Genomic DNA, 17,335 nt, shown 5'->3' with positions numbered 1-17,335 from the left:
TTTCTTAATCTACTCTTCAAGAAAAATGTGCTTAGTGGTCGAATACCAGCAGTGTTCTTAAGTATAGAGAAAATCTTGTTAGAAAGTGCAGTTTAATGTATTAGGTTTATTTCTGCTGTTCCACTGTGGTTTGAAGCAGATCTCCTTTTTAAATAAAGAACAACTTCTAGATGGTGTTTGAACCATCTAAAAGCTGCTGTAGTGTATCATTCCTGTTTTTTCAAGTGCCACATGTAAGGGTGCAGTACAGTTCAGGGCTGGGTGGAGGTAGATGTCTGGTGCAGTGAAAAACTAAAGGAAATTCTCTGAGAAATTTTAAAATTGTCTGTGAAAAGTACTGTGGCCTGATCATTCCCACATTCCAGTTTATAGCTGGACTACTTTAAACTTAGCTGTATGTTTCTCTTGAATTTATCACAGAAGGAAATACCAGCGGAAAGCAGTGACAAGCAGAGTTTACTCCTCAAAGGCAGCTAGGATGAAGTGGCAGCTACTTGAACGCAGAGTGACTGATATTATTATGCAGAAGATGACTATTTCCAATATGGAGGCAGACATGAACAGGTTACTTACGGTGGGTGATCTGCGGTGCACTGTTGGCTGTATCATTGTATAAAATAGGGAGCAGTTCAAGTATGTTTACTGTAAAAGAATTGTTGCTATGGTGCCATTGGCAAAGTGGTTTGGAACCCATTGCAGTCAATGAAGACATTCTTGACTCCAGTAAGCATTTAAACCATGGGATTACTGTGCCTAGTAACAAATAAAAAGCACATTAATGTCAGCATGTGCAAACACATTACTATATTTGTGTAACTTCTTCCCATACAAACCATAATATGTTAGTTAAAATGGAACAAGAAAAGGGAAAAAAAAAAAGACACTTCAATACCCTAAGTTTTTACTAATTCCTTTTTATGTCTTCGGGGAAAATAGCAACGTGAAGAACTTACAAAACGAAGAGAAAAGCTTTCAAAGAAACGGGAGAAACTCATCAAAGATGGTGGCAGTGAAACAGATAGAAATGTCCAAAACATAAATGAAGAGATGGAATCGGTAACTGCGAATATAGACTACATTAACGACAGCATTTCTGACTGCCAAGCTAACATTATGCAAATGGAGGAAGCAAAGGTAGGTCAAATATTAATACAAAAACAGTAAGATGAGGACAAGCACAACTGTGTTAGCTGTGAAAATGTTCTCATTTTAAAATTAATTTTGGTTTGTCAATATATTTATTGAACCAAGAAGGGCAAATTGCTGAAAACTTTTGCGTGAAGTTTGAAATCAAGACTGTTTATATAATTGAACTTTCATACCTGAGTTCTAGTGTAAATAGTGTAATGCAGGTTAAGATTGCAAAGCATTTAAATGTCAAAGCTGATGCTTTCTAGTCTGCTGGCATTAAGTTAATGTAGTTCTTGGGACTTTTTCCACAATCTAACTGTTTTTGTTGTTGCACACATAGGAAGAAGGAGAGACCTTGGATGTTACAGCAGTGATTAACGCTTGTACTTTGACAGAAGCTCGATACTTGCTTGATCACTTCCTCACAATGGGTATCAATAAGGTAGTGTGTTAAGTGAAGGATGCGGGTGCCAGGACTATGGAGTGTGCTGTGAGCAGAGTTGTGCTGACATAAAGACTGACTAATGTACATTAGACAAAGAAAAGATGGTCAATATTACTGTGTCATGCTTGTTCTCTGTGTGAAGACCCTTGAGATTTATTGTCCCTTTCAACTAGTTGCCTGATTTTCAACCCCACATAGAGCCTACTTCACTGTACTCCTGTTGTTCCTGTAAGAGCACCAGCTTTTTGTAATCAAGTAAATCTCTTTCTGTGTTTGTCAACAAACTCCTAAAGAATGCTCAGGATCTTTAAAAAAAACAGACTGGCTCAGTCCCCTTTGTAAAATATGAGCCTTTAAAAACTTAAGTTACATATTGATGCATGACATACTTTAGTCATACTTCTACTTTTGAGTATAGCAATAGGGACTTTGTCTGAATGCCTTGGGGAGTAATATTTTCAAAATGAGTATTTGGCAGCTTATAGGCCTGTGCACACATATATCATATGCTTTTGCTGCTGGTTTTCTTTCTGTATGCAGTGTTATTCAATCCAATGAAAGATTTCAAGGGTATTGAAATGGTCTTTGGGTCATTCCTGCTGACCAATTCTCTGGTCTTATTTTGCATTCTTGATTCATCACCCTGCCGGTAATCAAAAAAGTTTGTGGAGGGGAAAAAAACAAAGATAAAGAAAATTGCCAGAATCACATTGGCTCCTTCAAATTTCAGTCTTAATATGTTTTCAGCTCTTGAGTGGGTTTGAATGGGTCTTGCAACAGAGTTAATAGAAGTGCCTCTGACTTACTCTGTTAACAATTTCTCCATATCATGATAAAAAGCTTCATCAGGTGAAGGTTTCTATCCTGTTTTTGAGAAGTAATTGTCATGTAGAAATACTGAAGGTATATATTTTTTTTTTGCAAAATTGGTCATGACTTCTTTTGTTTGTTTTCACATGCAGAATGTGTCTATTGATACACAGTTTTAGTTGAGTCAGGTAATGTGTGAGCTCATACGGCTGTATTTGTTTCTCAAGCACTAGCACTCAAAGCCCTCTGTTGCTGTACAAGTCTTTGAAAAGATGTGTTGTACCTTCGTTTTTCTCTGGTTCTTTTGGAATTTAGAAATCAATTTGAAAAGCATTCTTTGTAAATTTCTTTGTCTGTATTTTCTGCAACTAAAAAATCCCACTAATTCATGTGTTTAGGGAAGTGTCCTTAGAATGGATTCTGTCATAAGTTAGGCCATGAGATCTTTCATCAGATGCTGAAAATTCTCTAAGTCACTGTGTAGAAGAGTGCACAGTTCTGGGTCCTACCTCATCTCACCTCCACCTCCCCTCCCATTCTTTGTCATAGAGTATCTTAGGTAATAATTTTTTTAAAAAATACTTACTTGAGAAGAGCAAAAGTATTGATTTTTCATATGCTTGCTACTCATGAATAAATGCAAAGCCTCTGAATTGCACTTGGGAATCACATCCAACTTAGCCACTAGAAGCATATTTGCAGGGCAATCTGAGGAATACAAGTTAACTGAATGGTTAATGAGTCTCTTTAAAACGAAAAACAAAACCACCTTTAGTTTATTCCTGATCTTTAGGATGTGAAAAGAAGGTTACCATGTACACATGGTTTCTGTTTGTAGTTTTTAAGTTTTGACAATTCTTACTTTGTAAAAAAAGTGTTGTAATAAAACGTTTATCATCCTCTCTCTCCTAGGGTCTCCAGGCAGCTCAAAAAGAAGCTCAGATCAAAGTTCTGGAGGGACGCCTTAAGCAGACAGAAATTACCAGTGCTACTCAAAACCAACTGCTGTTTCATATGCTAAAAGAAAAAGCTGAATTAAATCCTGAACTTGATGCTTTTCTGGGTCATGCTTTGCAAGGTAGTTTTGTTGTCTTATTTTCTGAATAGTCAGCTGCATGTCATGTTTGCCTTTCATGCATGCTGTACTGGGCATTCTAGACTATTTCCTTTCTGAATAGATGCTGTATTGTAACACCTAATACTTCACAATTGATGTACATGTATGACATTTTTTAAGTTTATCCTCTCAGCAATGAAATGTAGGAAATGTATTTTTTTATTATTGAGATGTTTTAAAATTCAAATCATCTGCTTGTTATTTTTACAAAAGAATGCATTTACAATTTGGAATGGTTTTAACTTCTGAATGTGAAATTCTAAATACTCAATCCTGTTATATCATCATATGGTAGTGCTTTTAAACATGGCATTTTATGTCTGTTACAGCATCTATTTTACTTCTCATGAGATGATACTAAGAAAAACTTAGAATACATTTGGGTACTTTTGTTTTATTTCTTTTTATAAATGGATATGTTTTGATTGGAATGTTGCTTTTTTTTCCTTGTTGCTGTATTTACACAGACCTAGATAGCATACCACTGGGTAAGTATGTTTAGCTTTCTGTGTACTGTACAGCTGCATGAGTTACTAATGCATTCATGTTCACTAACTGGTGCATCTTAGTTTGTTAGTGTGTGAAGTTTGCATGAACTATTCTGTAAATGTCCTCATTATCATGAGCTTATAGAGCATTTCTTCCTTTCTGAAATCACTCCTAGTGCTCGTGGTAGTAGATTTGGTACCCTTGTTGGTAGTTAGATTTGTCTTGTAAGAAGTGAAGACAGTAAGCAGAGCTGTATTTCAAATTTATAAGTTGCTGCTTATGAACCTAAGGTATGTTCAGACTACATAAAGCTATTTCTTGATATACTGCTGCTGTAGTGACAAATTCTGCTCATCTTTTTAGGTCTGAAAGAAAAAGGCAATTTTTAATGTACAGGTCATTTAACCTTTTGCAGATAGCTCATTCTGTAATGTAAATACTGTACAGAATGCAGGATTATATCTTACTTTTTCAGCTGGGTTTAAGTTAATTACTTCACTGACTTTGGGATGTCTTTTGTTATTGTTGCTTTAAAATTATTCCCAAATGAATTATGCTTATTTTTCCCCTCCACAAAATCGACTGTGTTTGAAACTTGGAAAAAGTATTTCTGGTATCAATGCAAATTCCTTTTATATTGTCTTGTGCTACTTCTAATCACATTAAGCTGTCCTGTGCTAGTTTGCATAGGCATCTGAAACATTTTAAAAGCCCCAAACTACCTGAAAGTGTATAGCTCATCATCTAGAGATGGTGGGAACTTTGCCAGTGTCCTGTCAGGTGACACTTGAAGATCTGTGTCAGAGGATCTTGCTGCATGCAGCTGGTTATTTATTCAGGAACCTCAGTGGTTTGTAATATCACAGTGCATCTAGAGTAGACCTTCAGTGTGTCTGCATATTCACCTCTGTTGGAGCAATGTTTCTCTAGGCAGCATTGCATTTTCTTCAGCTCTGGACAGGCTTTTACTTATTAACAGTGTTTGAAGCAGTAAAAAGACACTTGCTAAATGCATTGAAACGGTAGTTCTATTATCAAATTTTTTGTAGAGTATATCACATTAAAAAACTTTTTAACACTTTGCAAGCATGAGCTGAAGCTTTTAAAATATCTAAGTGGCTCAGGACTGTGCTAACACTTTATAGGAAGGAAACTTCACCATGGGTGTATCTTGGTTGAATGTGGCATACTAACTTTGGTCCAAGTTGAATTTCTGACTGTTGATAGTTCCATATTTTGTAGGCCATTCATGACCAAACCTGTAGAGCTGCAGGGAGTTCAGACACCATTGCAGTGGGGCCTTGTTGCTGGGATTGCCAGGGGGTTAAAAGGGGCTCTGTTGCTGGGAATTCCACAGGTACAAATGTGAGTGGCAGCAGAGCCTGAGACCAGTCTCACTGGGAAGCCTGACATCTCAGTGGTAGTACACAGCCAGCCCCATTCCAAGCAGAGGTGTTGCATTTCCAGGGTGTTGTGAATTGCTCTCTTGATGCCTGCTTTCAAATCTGATACCTTCAAAAGTTCTTAGCCATTTAAATACACTTGGCTTAAAAAAAATTGAGCATTTCCAAGTGTAGTTGTGCACTTGCATTCAAGTATTAACTTAAGAAAAGTGGTTCAGTCTGCAGGAAATTTTGACCTGAATGGATTTTCAGTGCACGCCTGCCTTGTTTGTGGATGAACTAACTGCCATTCACTATTCTGTCTACTCTTGTGAAGAGTTCGAATGACCATGAAATTGAGTTTTGAGTGTTGCTGAAGTGACTCCCTTCTGAAGAGTTCTGGGAGCCACTTTTCCTTCCCACCTATGACATGTGGACATTTGTGGATGTGACTCACAACCATCTGTGTGCAGATCTTGAGAGAGCTGGTCAAATCTCATTTCCTCTGTGTGAACTGTGCTGGTGTATGGCATTGTATTGGTAGTGTCCAGTTGCCACTCCATGAGCATGGAGATAAATCATCAGAAAAGTTCTCCACTATTCTGCAATCATTGGTTTACTAGCAGTCATCCCTGCTACTCCTTGCAAGCAGTACTGCCTTTACTAACTGTTGCTCCTTTCATCTCTTCTCACTCAGGACTTCTTGCAGAATCTTGCTCTTACCTTTTTGTTGATTCTGTGCACTGGTTTTATCCTGGGGCTTTGGGCAGCCTTCTGTGCTGAACTGCAGACTGCAGAAACATATCAGGTCACATGAGTGTGAACCTACAAATAAAATCCTACACTTTCTCCATAGTTACCTTTGAAAAGAGATCACAAGTTCTTTATGAGAAGGAGATGAAGTAACATCATTCTAATAGGAATCCTATATTTTTAAAAAATGCATTTATTTTATGAATGCTGTTTTTGTCTTCCTAGAAGAAGCAAGACTCTAATTCCCTCTTTTGTAGAAGGCATAGAAGAATAGTAAGAATAGTAGCAATAATAATAATCAAAAGTAGGATAATAATAAGTAGTAGTAGTATTGAAAAGATCTACTCTGGGCTCAAATCTAGGATAAAACAAAGCAAAAAAAAATTCAGAGTGCTATTCCTGGACCCTGCTTCCTTTATAATATTGTTGTATTTCTGATAATTAAGGTTGCATTATTAAGATCAGTACAGCAGTTGAGTACATCTGAAGTGCATTGTTGTGTTGGTTCTAGATTGATACATGGTTTTGACTTTTTCAGGAAACACGTTTAGATGCAGCACACACAAAGAGGCCCCAAACTACCCCAAAGTATTTCCCTTCTCTTTTCTTCATTCCTTCTCAGAATTCAGCTCAAAACTGCATGTCTTCCCTCCCTTTCTCCAAAGCATGAGCTTACACTTAAAACATATACACGGACAAACATTTTTTAATATGGTTTACATATATATTAGTTCTATGCATTGTAAATGTTATCTGCTCTCAGGCAGAAATTATGTAAAGAAACTTAGTGTCACTAATAATAAAGAGGTGATGTAATGGAATGTCATTAGAAGTTTTTTTAATCCTTCAAAATTCTTGAGCATGTTCAAAAATAAGGGACATAGGTAACACATTTCTGCAAGCAATGTCCTTAAACTGTGTTTAAAATGTATGATTAGTATAATATGCAAGTTAGAGGACTTGCTTTCCCAGCAGTTTGGAACTGATTGTACATGTGCCCTTGACTTGTCGTCTCAGCTTAGTGTTTTGCACTGTTTGCATGCAGACATGTTAATGGGATGTTGACAGTGTTAGTGTGTGCCATGCATGCTGGTTTTGTCTTTTGTGACAGGTTTGAGTACCCATTTTTACTTCAAGAACATTTCTACTGAACAGCTTCCTTTTATAATTAATTTCTTTTAAGGAAGCAGTTGCATAGTAAGTGGTAGCATCATCCTCTTTTGAAACATAAATGCTTATATACTAATAAAGTGCTTCTTGTCATCCCAAAGGATGGCATTCTGTATGAGCCGAGGCTCAGCCTCATCTCACTAGCCAGTTAACAATACAATTTTCTTTTTCATTATAACCAGGCTGATTCTGTCTTGGAGTGAGAACATTAATTAAAAAAAAAAGAGGAGGAAAACACATCCTTGCTGTCCATTGATTTATGTCCCATCTCTTCCATGTCTTGTAGTTCATTTTCTTTGCCTTATCTGCTTTCTCACACATTTCCTTCTAGAGTTTCTGGTTTTATATCATCTCTGTTGCTCTGCTACAATAGAGAGAGAACCATATATTTGGCACAGTATGCCTAGGTGTATGATTTATTGAGATTGTGTGAAAAAAGTTAGATGCCAGGAAAATTCCATGGAGACTGAATAGAAAACAGTCAAGGTTTTGAAAATCCCTGTCTTTTGTACTCTCTTCATCTACATTCAGCATAGTCTGAGCTCTTTTATATAGCACTTAGTCTTCACATCCTGTAGTGGATGGACAGACTAACATTGTTTTTTGGAAATTTTCTAGAAAATTTGGAAGATAGTACTGATGAGGATGCCCCATTGCACAGTCCTGGGACAGAAGGAAGGTGAGCAAATCTTTGTTATCAGGTAACTGGATCTGATTCTAAAAAAAATTACTGTCATATCCTCCTCTTGTAATACATTGTGCATCCATTAGAAAATGCCTCTGACATTATTTCATTATACTTTGTCCACGATTTCAGTAGAAAGAAGAATAAAAATACACATTCTGCAAAAATATGACTGTTTTCTTTCTAATTGTGATGCAATTTTTCTTTTAGTTCATTATCTTCAGATCTTCTGAAGTTTTGCAGTGAAGTCAAACCCAAAAGCAAGGTAGGATGTACAATGATGATCATAATTCACCTCTCTGCACGACTTTCAAGTGTTTCTGTGATTCTATAATAATTTATAATTACCTTCTGGAGAATGCTTTTGCTTTGCCCTAGAGATATTAATGAACAAAGACATGCAAAAGTTGAACTGACATACTCTTCATTTGATTTGTGTGCAATATGGTTTTGTGTGACACTCTTCTCTGAGGAGCAATAGTAAAAATCACTTTGTCAATATTTTGGGTTAAAATTTTTAGAATTTCAGAGAGAGATGTATTCTTCCAGTTACTTGCATTCTACACTGGTGGAGTTTTGCAGATTAGTATTAGTTGGGCCACAGCTCAATGTTAATGCCAGTGGGAACTGTGAACATGCTTATTCTTTGCAATTTGCTTCTGTTTATGAAATAAATAAAAGTCTGACCTCCAGGCTTTTTAAATGACAGTTGACATTGGAGGAATATATGTACAGCGACTGCAGTTTAATATCAGTGGTAGTGGGAACTGGAAATATGCATTGATGACAGTTTTGCTTCTGTGCTCACAGGAGCATAAACCAAGTTTGCAAAGTAAATAGAAGTTTAGCCTCCTCTTTTCTAACTGCAGTTGGCTTTGGAGGAAAATATCTGTGTCGGCTGTTGCATTCTTGGTAGCATTCATTGCTGCGCAGCTGTTTGGGCAGTTAAACTGAGTGAGTTTGGTCTGAAAATGTCATAAAATAAAAATGTCATAGTTGTAATGGCTCTTCAGACTGGATCTTTGCCTTCCCCACTGGTCTTTCTTTCCCTGAGGAACAGATATTAATTTCACAGTACGTTCATACCTCATATGTGCAATCCATGGTTTACAAATTACTGTGTTGCACAAAACTTAGTTCCTTTGTGAGGTTTTCTGTTCTAACTGTTGAAATGCTGAATGAATCTTAATTTGTGTTGGCTTAGACTGTCTTTGAAGTGACATAAACTAAGAAGCAGAGTTGGTATATTAAGCATTGATGTTAGAAGTCACACCAGTATAATTGTAGGTTTTTAAATTTATAATTTGCTTTATTGCCTCTGCTTTATAACATTTCGTTTGGATAAACCTTAGATGAGTAATACTGTACTCCTGTAGCATTGACAGGCATCTGTTAAAAGGATATCCTTGGAAACCAGTTGTAAAATGAGTGCTTTATGCCATTGAATTTAACTTGCCTCCTCTGAAATCATTGCCCAAGAGTAGAGGTGAGCTTCTAGATTTAGTTTCCAAAGGCAGTTGCCAAGTGATTGAGTGGGATGCTAATTGCCAGCTAATGATAAGCTCAAATGTAGCATTCTTGTCACATACCATGACATGTTTAAGTGGCAGTTTGGTTTTTCCCTCCAGGCCCGCCGGAGGACCACTACCCAGATGGAACTGCTGTATGCAGCCAACAGTGATTCAGTCTCTGACAGCAGTGCTGCAGACTCCACTCCAGCTGGCTCTCTGACATCAGTTGCAGAAACCCAGGAAAGTGGGATGGCTGCTGACACAAATGATACTTCTGCTAGGGACAGAGAGTTTATGCCCCCACCATCTGGCTTACCTTCTAAGATAGGCAGCATGTAAGTTTGGCCATGCTGTACTAATTATCCTTTGCTTTTAAAAAATGCATGTTGCCAATTTCTTGTAATCTATTATTTTAACTTCACAAAGGAAGTTGATGTACTTAAAACTTACTAAATAGTACTGACAAAACTGCTTCTTTTCTGCCATCATCACTCTAAAAGGTATAAATTCAGTGTTATAAGTACTGTGGTTCTTACTGAAAATACAAGTTCTGTTAAGTTGCCTTATAAAATTGTTGTAACCTTGTTCTACATAGGGGGAACCCCCCATCTAATACACTGAATACTTTACAGTATTAGTGCTATGGGAAATGGACATTCTAGGAAAGTAGTGAGAATCTGCTTAAAACAGCAGAGAGATTAAAATAACCCCAATCAAACAAAATCCTACACCCCAAAACCCAACCCAAAAGTTTTATATAACATAGTATCTGTTTATGGTCCTAACTGTTAGCAAAAACCTTTCTGTGAGTCATCTTGTGTGGACCGTGCTTAAAATGAAGAAGTCTATGCAACAATAGAATATGCAAGCGAAAAGTCAAAAGAAACATGTTAGTAATTATGAATCCTCAAAAATCCTTTGTTTGCAGGTTGCACTTACCTGCAGAACAATTTTACTAAATGAAAGTCTCACTTGATTCTAAATAGAACTAAAAATACTACTTTTGTCTTTTTACCTTGGTGCCAGCAGGTGTCTCTCACATGCACTTTTTGTCTCACTTGCTGTTCTTTTTGTATCTGCCAATATCACTGCTGGTTGTTAGCCATTCACTGTTAGAGCCCCTTTTCTTGGCATTTTAGGTACTAGCTTCTATGTTGCACAAACTTTTGTAAATGGAATGTGCTTCCATATTCATTGATACCTGTATCCCATAGCTATCTTCACATTACAGGTTCTGGAATTAAGCACTTTCAATATTCATCTGTCCTATTTGCATAATATTTTAAAGCAGTCTCCATCTAATGTGCATTTGCAATTTGTATTGTTTTTACTATGTATTTCTAGCATGTGCTTGAAGTGGCAATCATGAACAGTAAAACACTGCTGACAGTAATTATTAACCTATGCTGATGGCTTCAGTGCACTTTACAAGTAGAATCTGCTTGGAAGCAATGCTCTTGGGGGTGAGGGTAGGTGGAAAAATCCCACTTGTTTCAGCCATTAATGTGAGATGAGTAGAGACTTTCAAAGCTGCAACATCTAAAAACCCCAATGACCTGGCATCCAAAACTCAGGTAATACAAACTTTTGCCTCACTCCATCATCTAGAATGAATCCATTTCTGAAAGTGAGCCAGCAGTGAGGCAAACCAGGATTTTCCCAAAACTGTATTCTGCAAGCATTGGAGAGTTAGATGCTGTTAGTAAATCAATTCAATTGGCAGCAGGCCTTACATATATTATGATTTAGTATTGATCATGTTTTAGTAGATAAGTGATAGAAAATTCCCACAATCGGTCTGCAGTGATGTTGTCGCTGCAATGTAGATGCTTTTTCAAAACTAGAATTTAGCAATACTGCATCAAGTATACTGGTTTTGCTGGTCACTGCTTGTAGTTGTAGAAAGCTTGTCTTCGTGAGCCATCTGGTCTTCACACACAGACCTGTGGTATCATCATATCTCTTGTGATAAAATACATTATTCTGGAGCAGATTGTGGCCTTAGCTGCAATGAATGTTATCTTCCTTGTGCCTCTTAAGCGGCATTCGGGGATGTAGAAGCAGTAACAGTGATCCTAAGCATTCATTTCGAAAGGGACAGAAATTAATTATGTGTTTAGGTGCAAATCTAAGTGTCAGTAGGGAGGTCTAACTTCAGTGTCCTCTTCTGCAGGCTGAACACACCAAGTACCCTCAGCCACTCTTCGTATGGCTTCCCCTCAAGACCCTTCACCATCTTTATTACACTCCTTTGGAAACTCTCTAATGGCTTAATACCTTTCTTACATTATGGTGCCCAAAACTACACACAGTGTTCAAGGTGATGCCACCCCACTGCAGAGCAGAGTGGGACAATCCCCTCCCTTGACCGACTGGTGATGCTTTGCCTGATGCCACAGGACAGGGTTGGCCCTCCTGGCTCCAGGGCACTGCTGAGTCATAGTCAACTTGCCATCTTCAGAATATAGTGGTCTCTTGTAGGTCTTGTGCCAGCTCTGTTCAGATGTCTGATGTCATGGGAAATTGCAAAAGGGCACTGGAAACCTATAAGTAGGTGTGTCTTGCTCTTTTTCCATCAGGTCATTGACATCATGCACCTGTTCTTTACACCTATGCTTAGGAAGTTCATTCCAGCAAGACAACTGGATGACTTTTAGAATTTTTTAGTTAAAATTGTTACAATTATATGTAAAATACTTACAATTTACAAAAATATTTATGTTTTATAATAATTTTTATAATACCTACATTTCAAGACTTTCAAAAAGAATTCATAAAATGATCATGCTCTTTATACCCTCTTCCAAGGATGTTCCACTATGAAGTCAAAGATGAAGGACTCAAGGGGCAGGTAGTGAAACAGTGAAAATTGGCTCCATGTCTGAGTATGCAGAATGCTCGTGTGATGAAGAGGAGGTTAGGTTCCCCTTTCTCATTTGTTTTATTTAATCTAGCAGCTGTACAGTGGCAGTAGATGCTGTAACTCATGTGTCATCCTTGCTGAAAGACCTAGGAGCAGCCTGGAGCATTGTATTTACCTTGTGACCTCAGGTTTTTTGCATTCCTAAATGCATACTGGTCCAGCATAAAGAGAGGATGGGAGTGTGTCCTGTTCCATCTGTTTTTTTAATGTCCTTGCAGAGTATGCCTAGAGGTAAGGGAGCCCTACACATAAATGGGAATTGAAACAAATTTTTCCCCTTTTTTGTAACTTAAGTGCTAGTCTGTTGTGCAAAACCAGGGAGGTTATCATGTATTCTCCTTTTTCTGTCTTTTGAAGACCCCTGGGGAGCTCTAGGCTTGGTCTGTTCTTGGCACTAGATCCTACAGGTCTTGGCATTCCAGTTGAGGTTTGTGTTCGCTGGAGATGGTCTCATCTACTTGAGTCAGTTAGTTGTTCTTGATTGTGCTGTCCTTGTCAAATCATGTTATTCTGTATTCCAGTCCCCAGGTGGATTTCATATAGCACAAAGTTCCTCTCAAGGGAAACTGATTCAGCTTTTCTCTGTAGAAAAGGTGCAGCTATGCATATCCAGAACCCGCAGAGCTCTGAGACCAGATGGTAGTAACTATGTCAGGCAGGTGGCCTCTGCCAACTGAACTATATCTGCTTAATGAAGCTGTGTGGAACATAAGCACTTTCAGAATCTGCTTCCTCTCTTTTCATGAGTGTTTCTGGTACTCATATTCATAGTAAAATCTTCTAAACACATAAAACTAGGATAAACCAAAGCAAATACTGCTTTTGTGACTGCTCAGCTAGTGAGAAATGGGAGTTCAGAAGAACAGAGGCCATTCAGATTACTTTTGTTTTGTTTGTTTTGTGTTTTTTGTCTGACTGTGGTGAAATTATGACATTTGAGTGTCAGCTTTAATATTGCCCTCTTGATATTTTTGCTCATTTTAATGGGCAATAAAAGGCTGGGGAAAAGACAACAGTGACTTGTATTGGAACTATTTCAAAGTAACAGCTAGAGAGACCAAGGGGAGATGGAAAGCGGGGGACAGAAAGAAGCAGTGTTACCATAGTCAGATTGTGAGTGGGAAGTACCTTTTCTCGCTTTTGTACTGAAACGGGAATATGTTAATACAAAGTTTGATTCATGTATAAGAATCATTGTGATTTCTCTTTGTGTAAATGTTCTATTGTAGATGAAAATGTGGAATCTGAAATTTCAGAATTTCTGTGATCTTAATTTGAGATGCATACCCCACTGCATTTCTTTTAGTCGCTCTCTTTTATTATTGAATTTGCAAATCTCTTTTGCATATTCAGTTTCTGACTGTGTATGTTGATGAACTGTAAAAGTCAATAAACTTGGTATGTTCTAAAATTTGAAATCTTACTAGGAGAATGACAGGTAATGTAAGAAAAGCAAGTTTTTTGAAGGACTTTAAAGTAAGATAATGATTGCTCTTACTTTAGTTCCAGACAGCCATCTCTACCAGAAAAGAAATTACCTGAGCCTTCACCTTTAGCAAAGGGAAAAGCCTATGAGAAAACAATGGAAAAGACAAAGACAAAAGAACAAAAACTGTAAGATTCTTTTAAATTTATTTCTTCTGATGCATTTTAAACCTTGAATTTTCTTGAAATATAAATTCGTATTTTTCTATTTCTTTAATTCTAGGACAGTTTTTATTGTTGGCAGTGTTGACATTCATTGCTAAACTTGTGTGTGATGTGGTTGGTTGGTTTTCTCCAGGTTATGTTTCTGTATAAAATAACTCAGGAGCCAAGACCTGAGAAAATGTCCTTTGGAGTGTTTGTAAATTTTATTTTAATTATTTTTTTCAATTAAAGTCATCAATTTCTCTAAGACTCTGCAATTTTATAATAATTTCTTCATTTTACACATGTATGTTTTCTGCCTGGAGCTTTTCGCCTTTTGCTCTTAAATTTTGAACACTGTGCCACCTTGCACTGCAGTCTTAATCTTATTGCCTTCTCTGGGAAATATCTGTAGCTAATATTGTAATTTTATTTATTTGCTTGAAAAAGAGCATCTAACATTTGAGGCATGTTGCATTTAACTTCTCTAACCATTCATAACCTCTTAAAGAAGATGTTCTTTTTTTTTTGTAGCTCAGATTCTGGAGCCCCAGAGGGTAGTCTGTCACCTCCTACTTCCCCACCAAGCCGGCCCCGTAATGAAATGAATGTTTTTAGCCGTCTTACTGTTTCTCAGGGAAACACATCAGTTCAGCAGGATAAGTAAGTCACAAAGGGAAGCCTCAGGCCCCAACCAGGGAAATGCAAAGTGTACTCAAGTTATCAGTGTAGTGTGTGGTAGAAATTTTGCCCTTCTGCCAGACAGACATTACTTCTCATGTTTTTAAGTAGTTTTCAAAGAAAATATTTTAAACTACCATGGAATGACTATAAAAATTCAAGAAAAGAAATTTCCTGCTGAACCTTGTTTCCTGTTTTCTAGGCCGTGTCTGGTATTTGTAGCTTTACACCCCCAATAGAAAAGAACACTAGAATTCTTAGATGCCTGTGTATTTGTGTGTGTGTTTATACTTGAAAGTAGGTTTTAGGTGATAATTTAGGAAATAGTGCCTTTGACAGTTACTCCAGTGTTGGTCAAAGTGCTGTTGCAACAGCACCTGGAGGATGGGATGTTGAAATGGCTGGAACACAGTTCTTTAGAAATTATGCAAATTACTGAACAGACAATTTTCAGAGGTGATCTGCAGGAGTAGATGACACTCATATCTTGTTTAGAAGATATTTCTGTCTTGTTTAGAAGAAGTAGAACTCATTTTCCTCACATTAGGCATCTGTTAGGAGCCCTACTCTAAATGTCTGTGGACTCTACTTGACTAGAATCTTTATTGCAGGTTTCAGTACTGATACAAGTGTCATGCAGTGCTTAGGAACTACAACTCAAATTTAAAATAAACCCTTAGTTCTAACTGTAGCAAGATAAGAAATTGCTCTTGTCTATTTACATTATTTGCTTTTTATAAACTTTTGGGTTTTTTCAGAAGTCTACAGCCACCACATACAAGCAGTGGCTTGCAAGGCTTTCCATAACTGTACTCGTGATTTCTTTATCTTAGCTATATTACCTTTATCTTATTGCTAACTCCCACCTAACCTTTTTTGTTTTCTCTGAACTGACTTTGAAGTCAAATTAAAACTTCTGAATCTGTTTGATTAGAGTTGAAAAGGAAGGACGTCTTCAGACATACTGCAAGTGTTCATGTCTTGGGAAATTGTTGTCTTGTCGTAGGTTTTCGTGGTATTTTTATTCTTCAACACTTTTGAAAATGAGTGGCAAAGGATTTTGAACTTAGGATTGTTTGCAAATTGCTGTTTTTATTTGAGTGGGTGATCATATTTAATATTTATATCTCTATGACTAACATTTTACATGTTTCTTCTACGCTTAACAGGCATTGATGTTCTGATTTTTTTTCCTTTTGATAATTTCAACCAGCAGTATCCTGTGGAGGTTAAATTAATGCATCTGTCTTCTCCTTTTACTTTTTTTGCCTTTACTTCTGTAAGAAAATGTTGGAGAAATAAGAAATTACCCAGCTGGTGTTACTCAGCTTCTGGTGCTGAACAGTCTACCAGTGCAACTTACTGCTGAGAGTGATATTTTAAGATAATTATTCTGTCCCTCTACCCTGATTTAAGTTACACCCTGAGCAATGCCACATACTATATGTGGATTTGCATTGCTTTTCTGAGCTGGCCATGCTGTTGTTTGTTCTTCTCATATGGAGGCATTCCTTTGCTGATACCTATATTCTTTCTCCTCACAATTCCTCCACTGTTGATTGTAGGTCTGATGAAAGTGATTCCTCTCTGTCGGAGGTACACAGGTACTCTCTTTCTCTTTTCTGTTTTCTTGGCATCTCTCACTGAAGTTATTCCAGTTCTTAAGAAATTTCATTTTGCTGCATGATTTTTCCTGTTACTTGTGCATTGTTTCTCTTTGCTTTTACTAGGACATCAAAAATCTGAGATTTTGGTCATGCATGTCTCCCCGTCTCCTTTTTAGGGTGCTTTTTTATCATTGTTGAGCATGTCAGGTTTTTTAATTTTAACTGAAGTATGGTGTAAACCTTTACTTAGGCATATTCTTTTTCTCTTTATTTTCTTCAAAAAAGGAGAGGCAGACATTTTCTTACGTTTTATCTGCTTCTCTCTTTCTTCTTGTTTTTCTTTTTCTGTTGTATGCTTTGATCACTAAAAATTAAATCCCAGGGTAAATTAAAATGAGTAGTTCTTTTTATTATGCCTTTCTGACAGAATGCACAGTGGCTTAAGTGATAAAAGGAATGTCCCCACTCATGTTTCTGTGGCTTAGGTACTCAGTGAAAAATTAGATTATGAAGAGAAGGGCAGTCAAAGGACTGGTAATAATGTGATGGTGGCTTTGTCTGCTCCTTGTAGCAGTTGTAGCACACTTTTGTCTGTAGATTTTAGAAGACTCTCATAGGTAGATAAGTAGCTCCAGGACACATATTTTACATGGCTTGTCACAGAAGCAGCTGGGTGAGAACAGCAGCGGGAATAACTCGGTTTAGAGGTGGCATGATCCACTAGGGAATACCACAGAGAAAACCATGTTAGTTTTGTGTGATGCCGGAAGACAAAAGCAGGGACCTAAATTATTGAAAAGGAAATTGTTCCTGTTTTCTTGAAAACATAAAAAGGTGAAGATTTGAAGGATGAATGAATGTCTTTCTAAAATGAGGAAGTTAATGTCCCACAATTTAAGGCACTATTAATATTAGTAAAATCTAGAAAAGTATTGCTGAGGAGTAATGAATTATATGAATGAAGAAGTTCTGAGCAGTAAAAATGTATAAAATAATAATTTC

General features: G+C 37.2%; 1 protein-coding gene across 7 annotated transcripts in view; it reads left to right on the top strand.

Moving 5' to 3' along the window:
* The window catches only part of KIF21A (kinesin family member 21A), an 87,902-nt gene that overhangs the window by 56,406 nt on the left and 14,161 nt on the right, over positions 1-17,335 (top strand). For 2 of the 7 annotated variants that reach the window (XM_071552598.1, XM_071552596.1), the window contains 10 exons: positions 421-574; positions 937-1,134; positions 1,472-1,573; positions 3,299-3,464; positions 3,971-3,991; positions 7,916-7,976; positions 8,193-8,247; positions 9,611-9,828; positions 13,920-14,030; positions 14,580-14,708. In XM_071552598.1, coding sequence (XP_071408699.1) covers positions 421-574; positions 937-1,134; positions 1,472-1,573; positions 3,299-3,464; positions 3,971-3,991; positions 7,916-7,976; positions 8,193-8,247; positions 9,611-9,828; positions 13,920-14,030; positions 14,580-14,708 — 1,215 coding nt within the window. Of the gene's footprint in view, positions 1-420; positions 575-936; positions 1,135-1,471; positions 1,574-3,298; positions 3,465-3,970; positions 3,992-7,915; positions 7,977-8,192; positions 8,248-9,610; positions 9,829-13,919; positions 14,031-14,579; positions 14,709-16,291; positions 16,331-17,335 lie in introns of all 7 variants that reach the window. The other 5 variants (XM_071552599.1, XM_071552597.1, XM_071552602.1 and 2 more) reach the window with 4 other exon arrangements.

Source organism: Pithys albifrons, chromosome 3 (genome assembly GCF_047495875.1).
Source record: "Pithys albifrons albifrons isolate INPA30051 chromosome 3, PitAlb_v1, whole genome shotgun sequence".
Lineage (NCBI taxonomy): Eukaryota > Metazoa > Chordata > Aves > Passeriformes > Thamnophilidae > Pithys > Pithys albifrons.
Note: the sequence above shows the minus strand (reverse complement) of the source record. Positions and strands in the feature narration are given on the sequence as shown.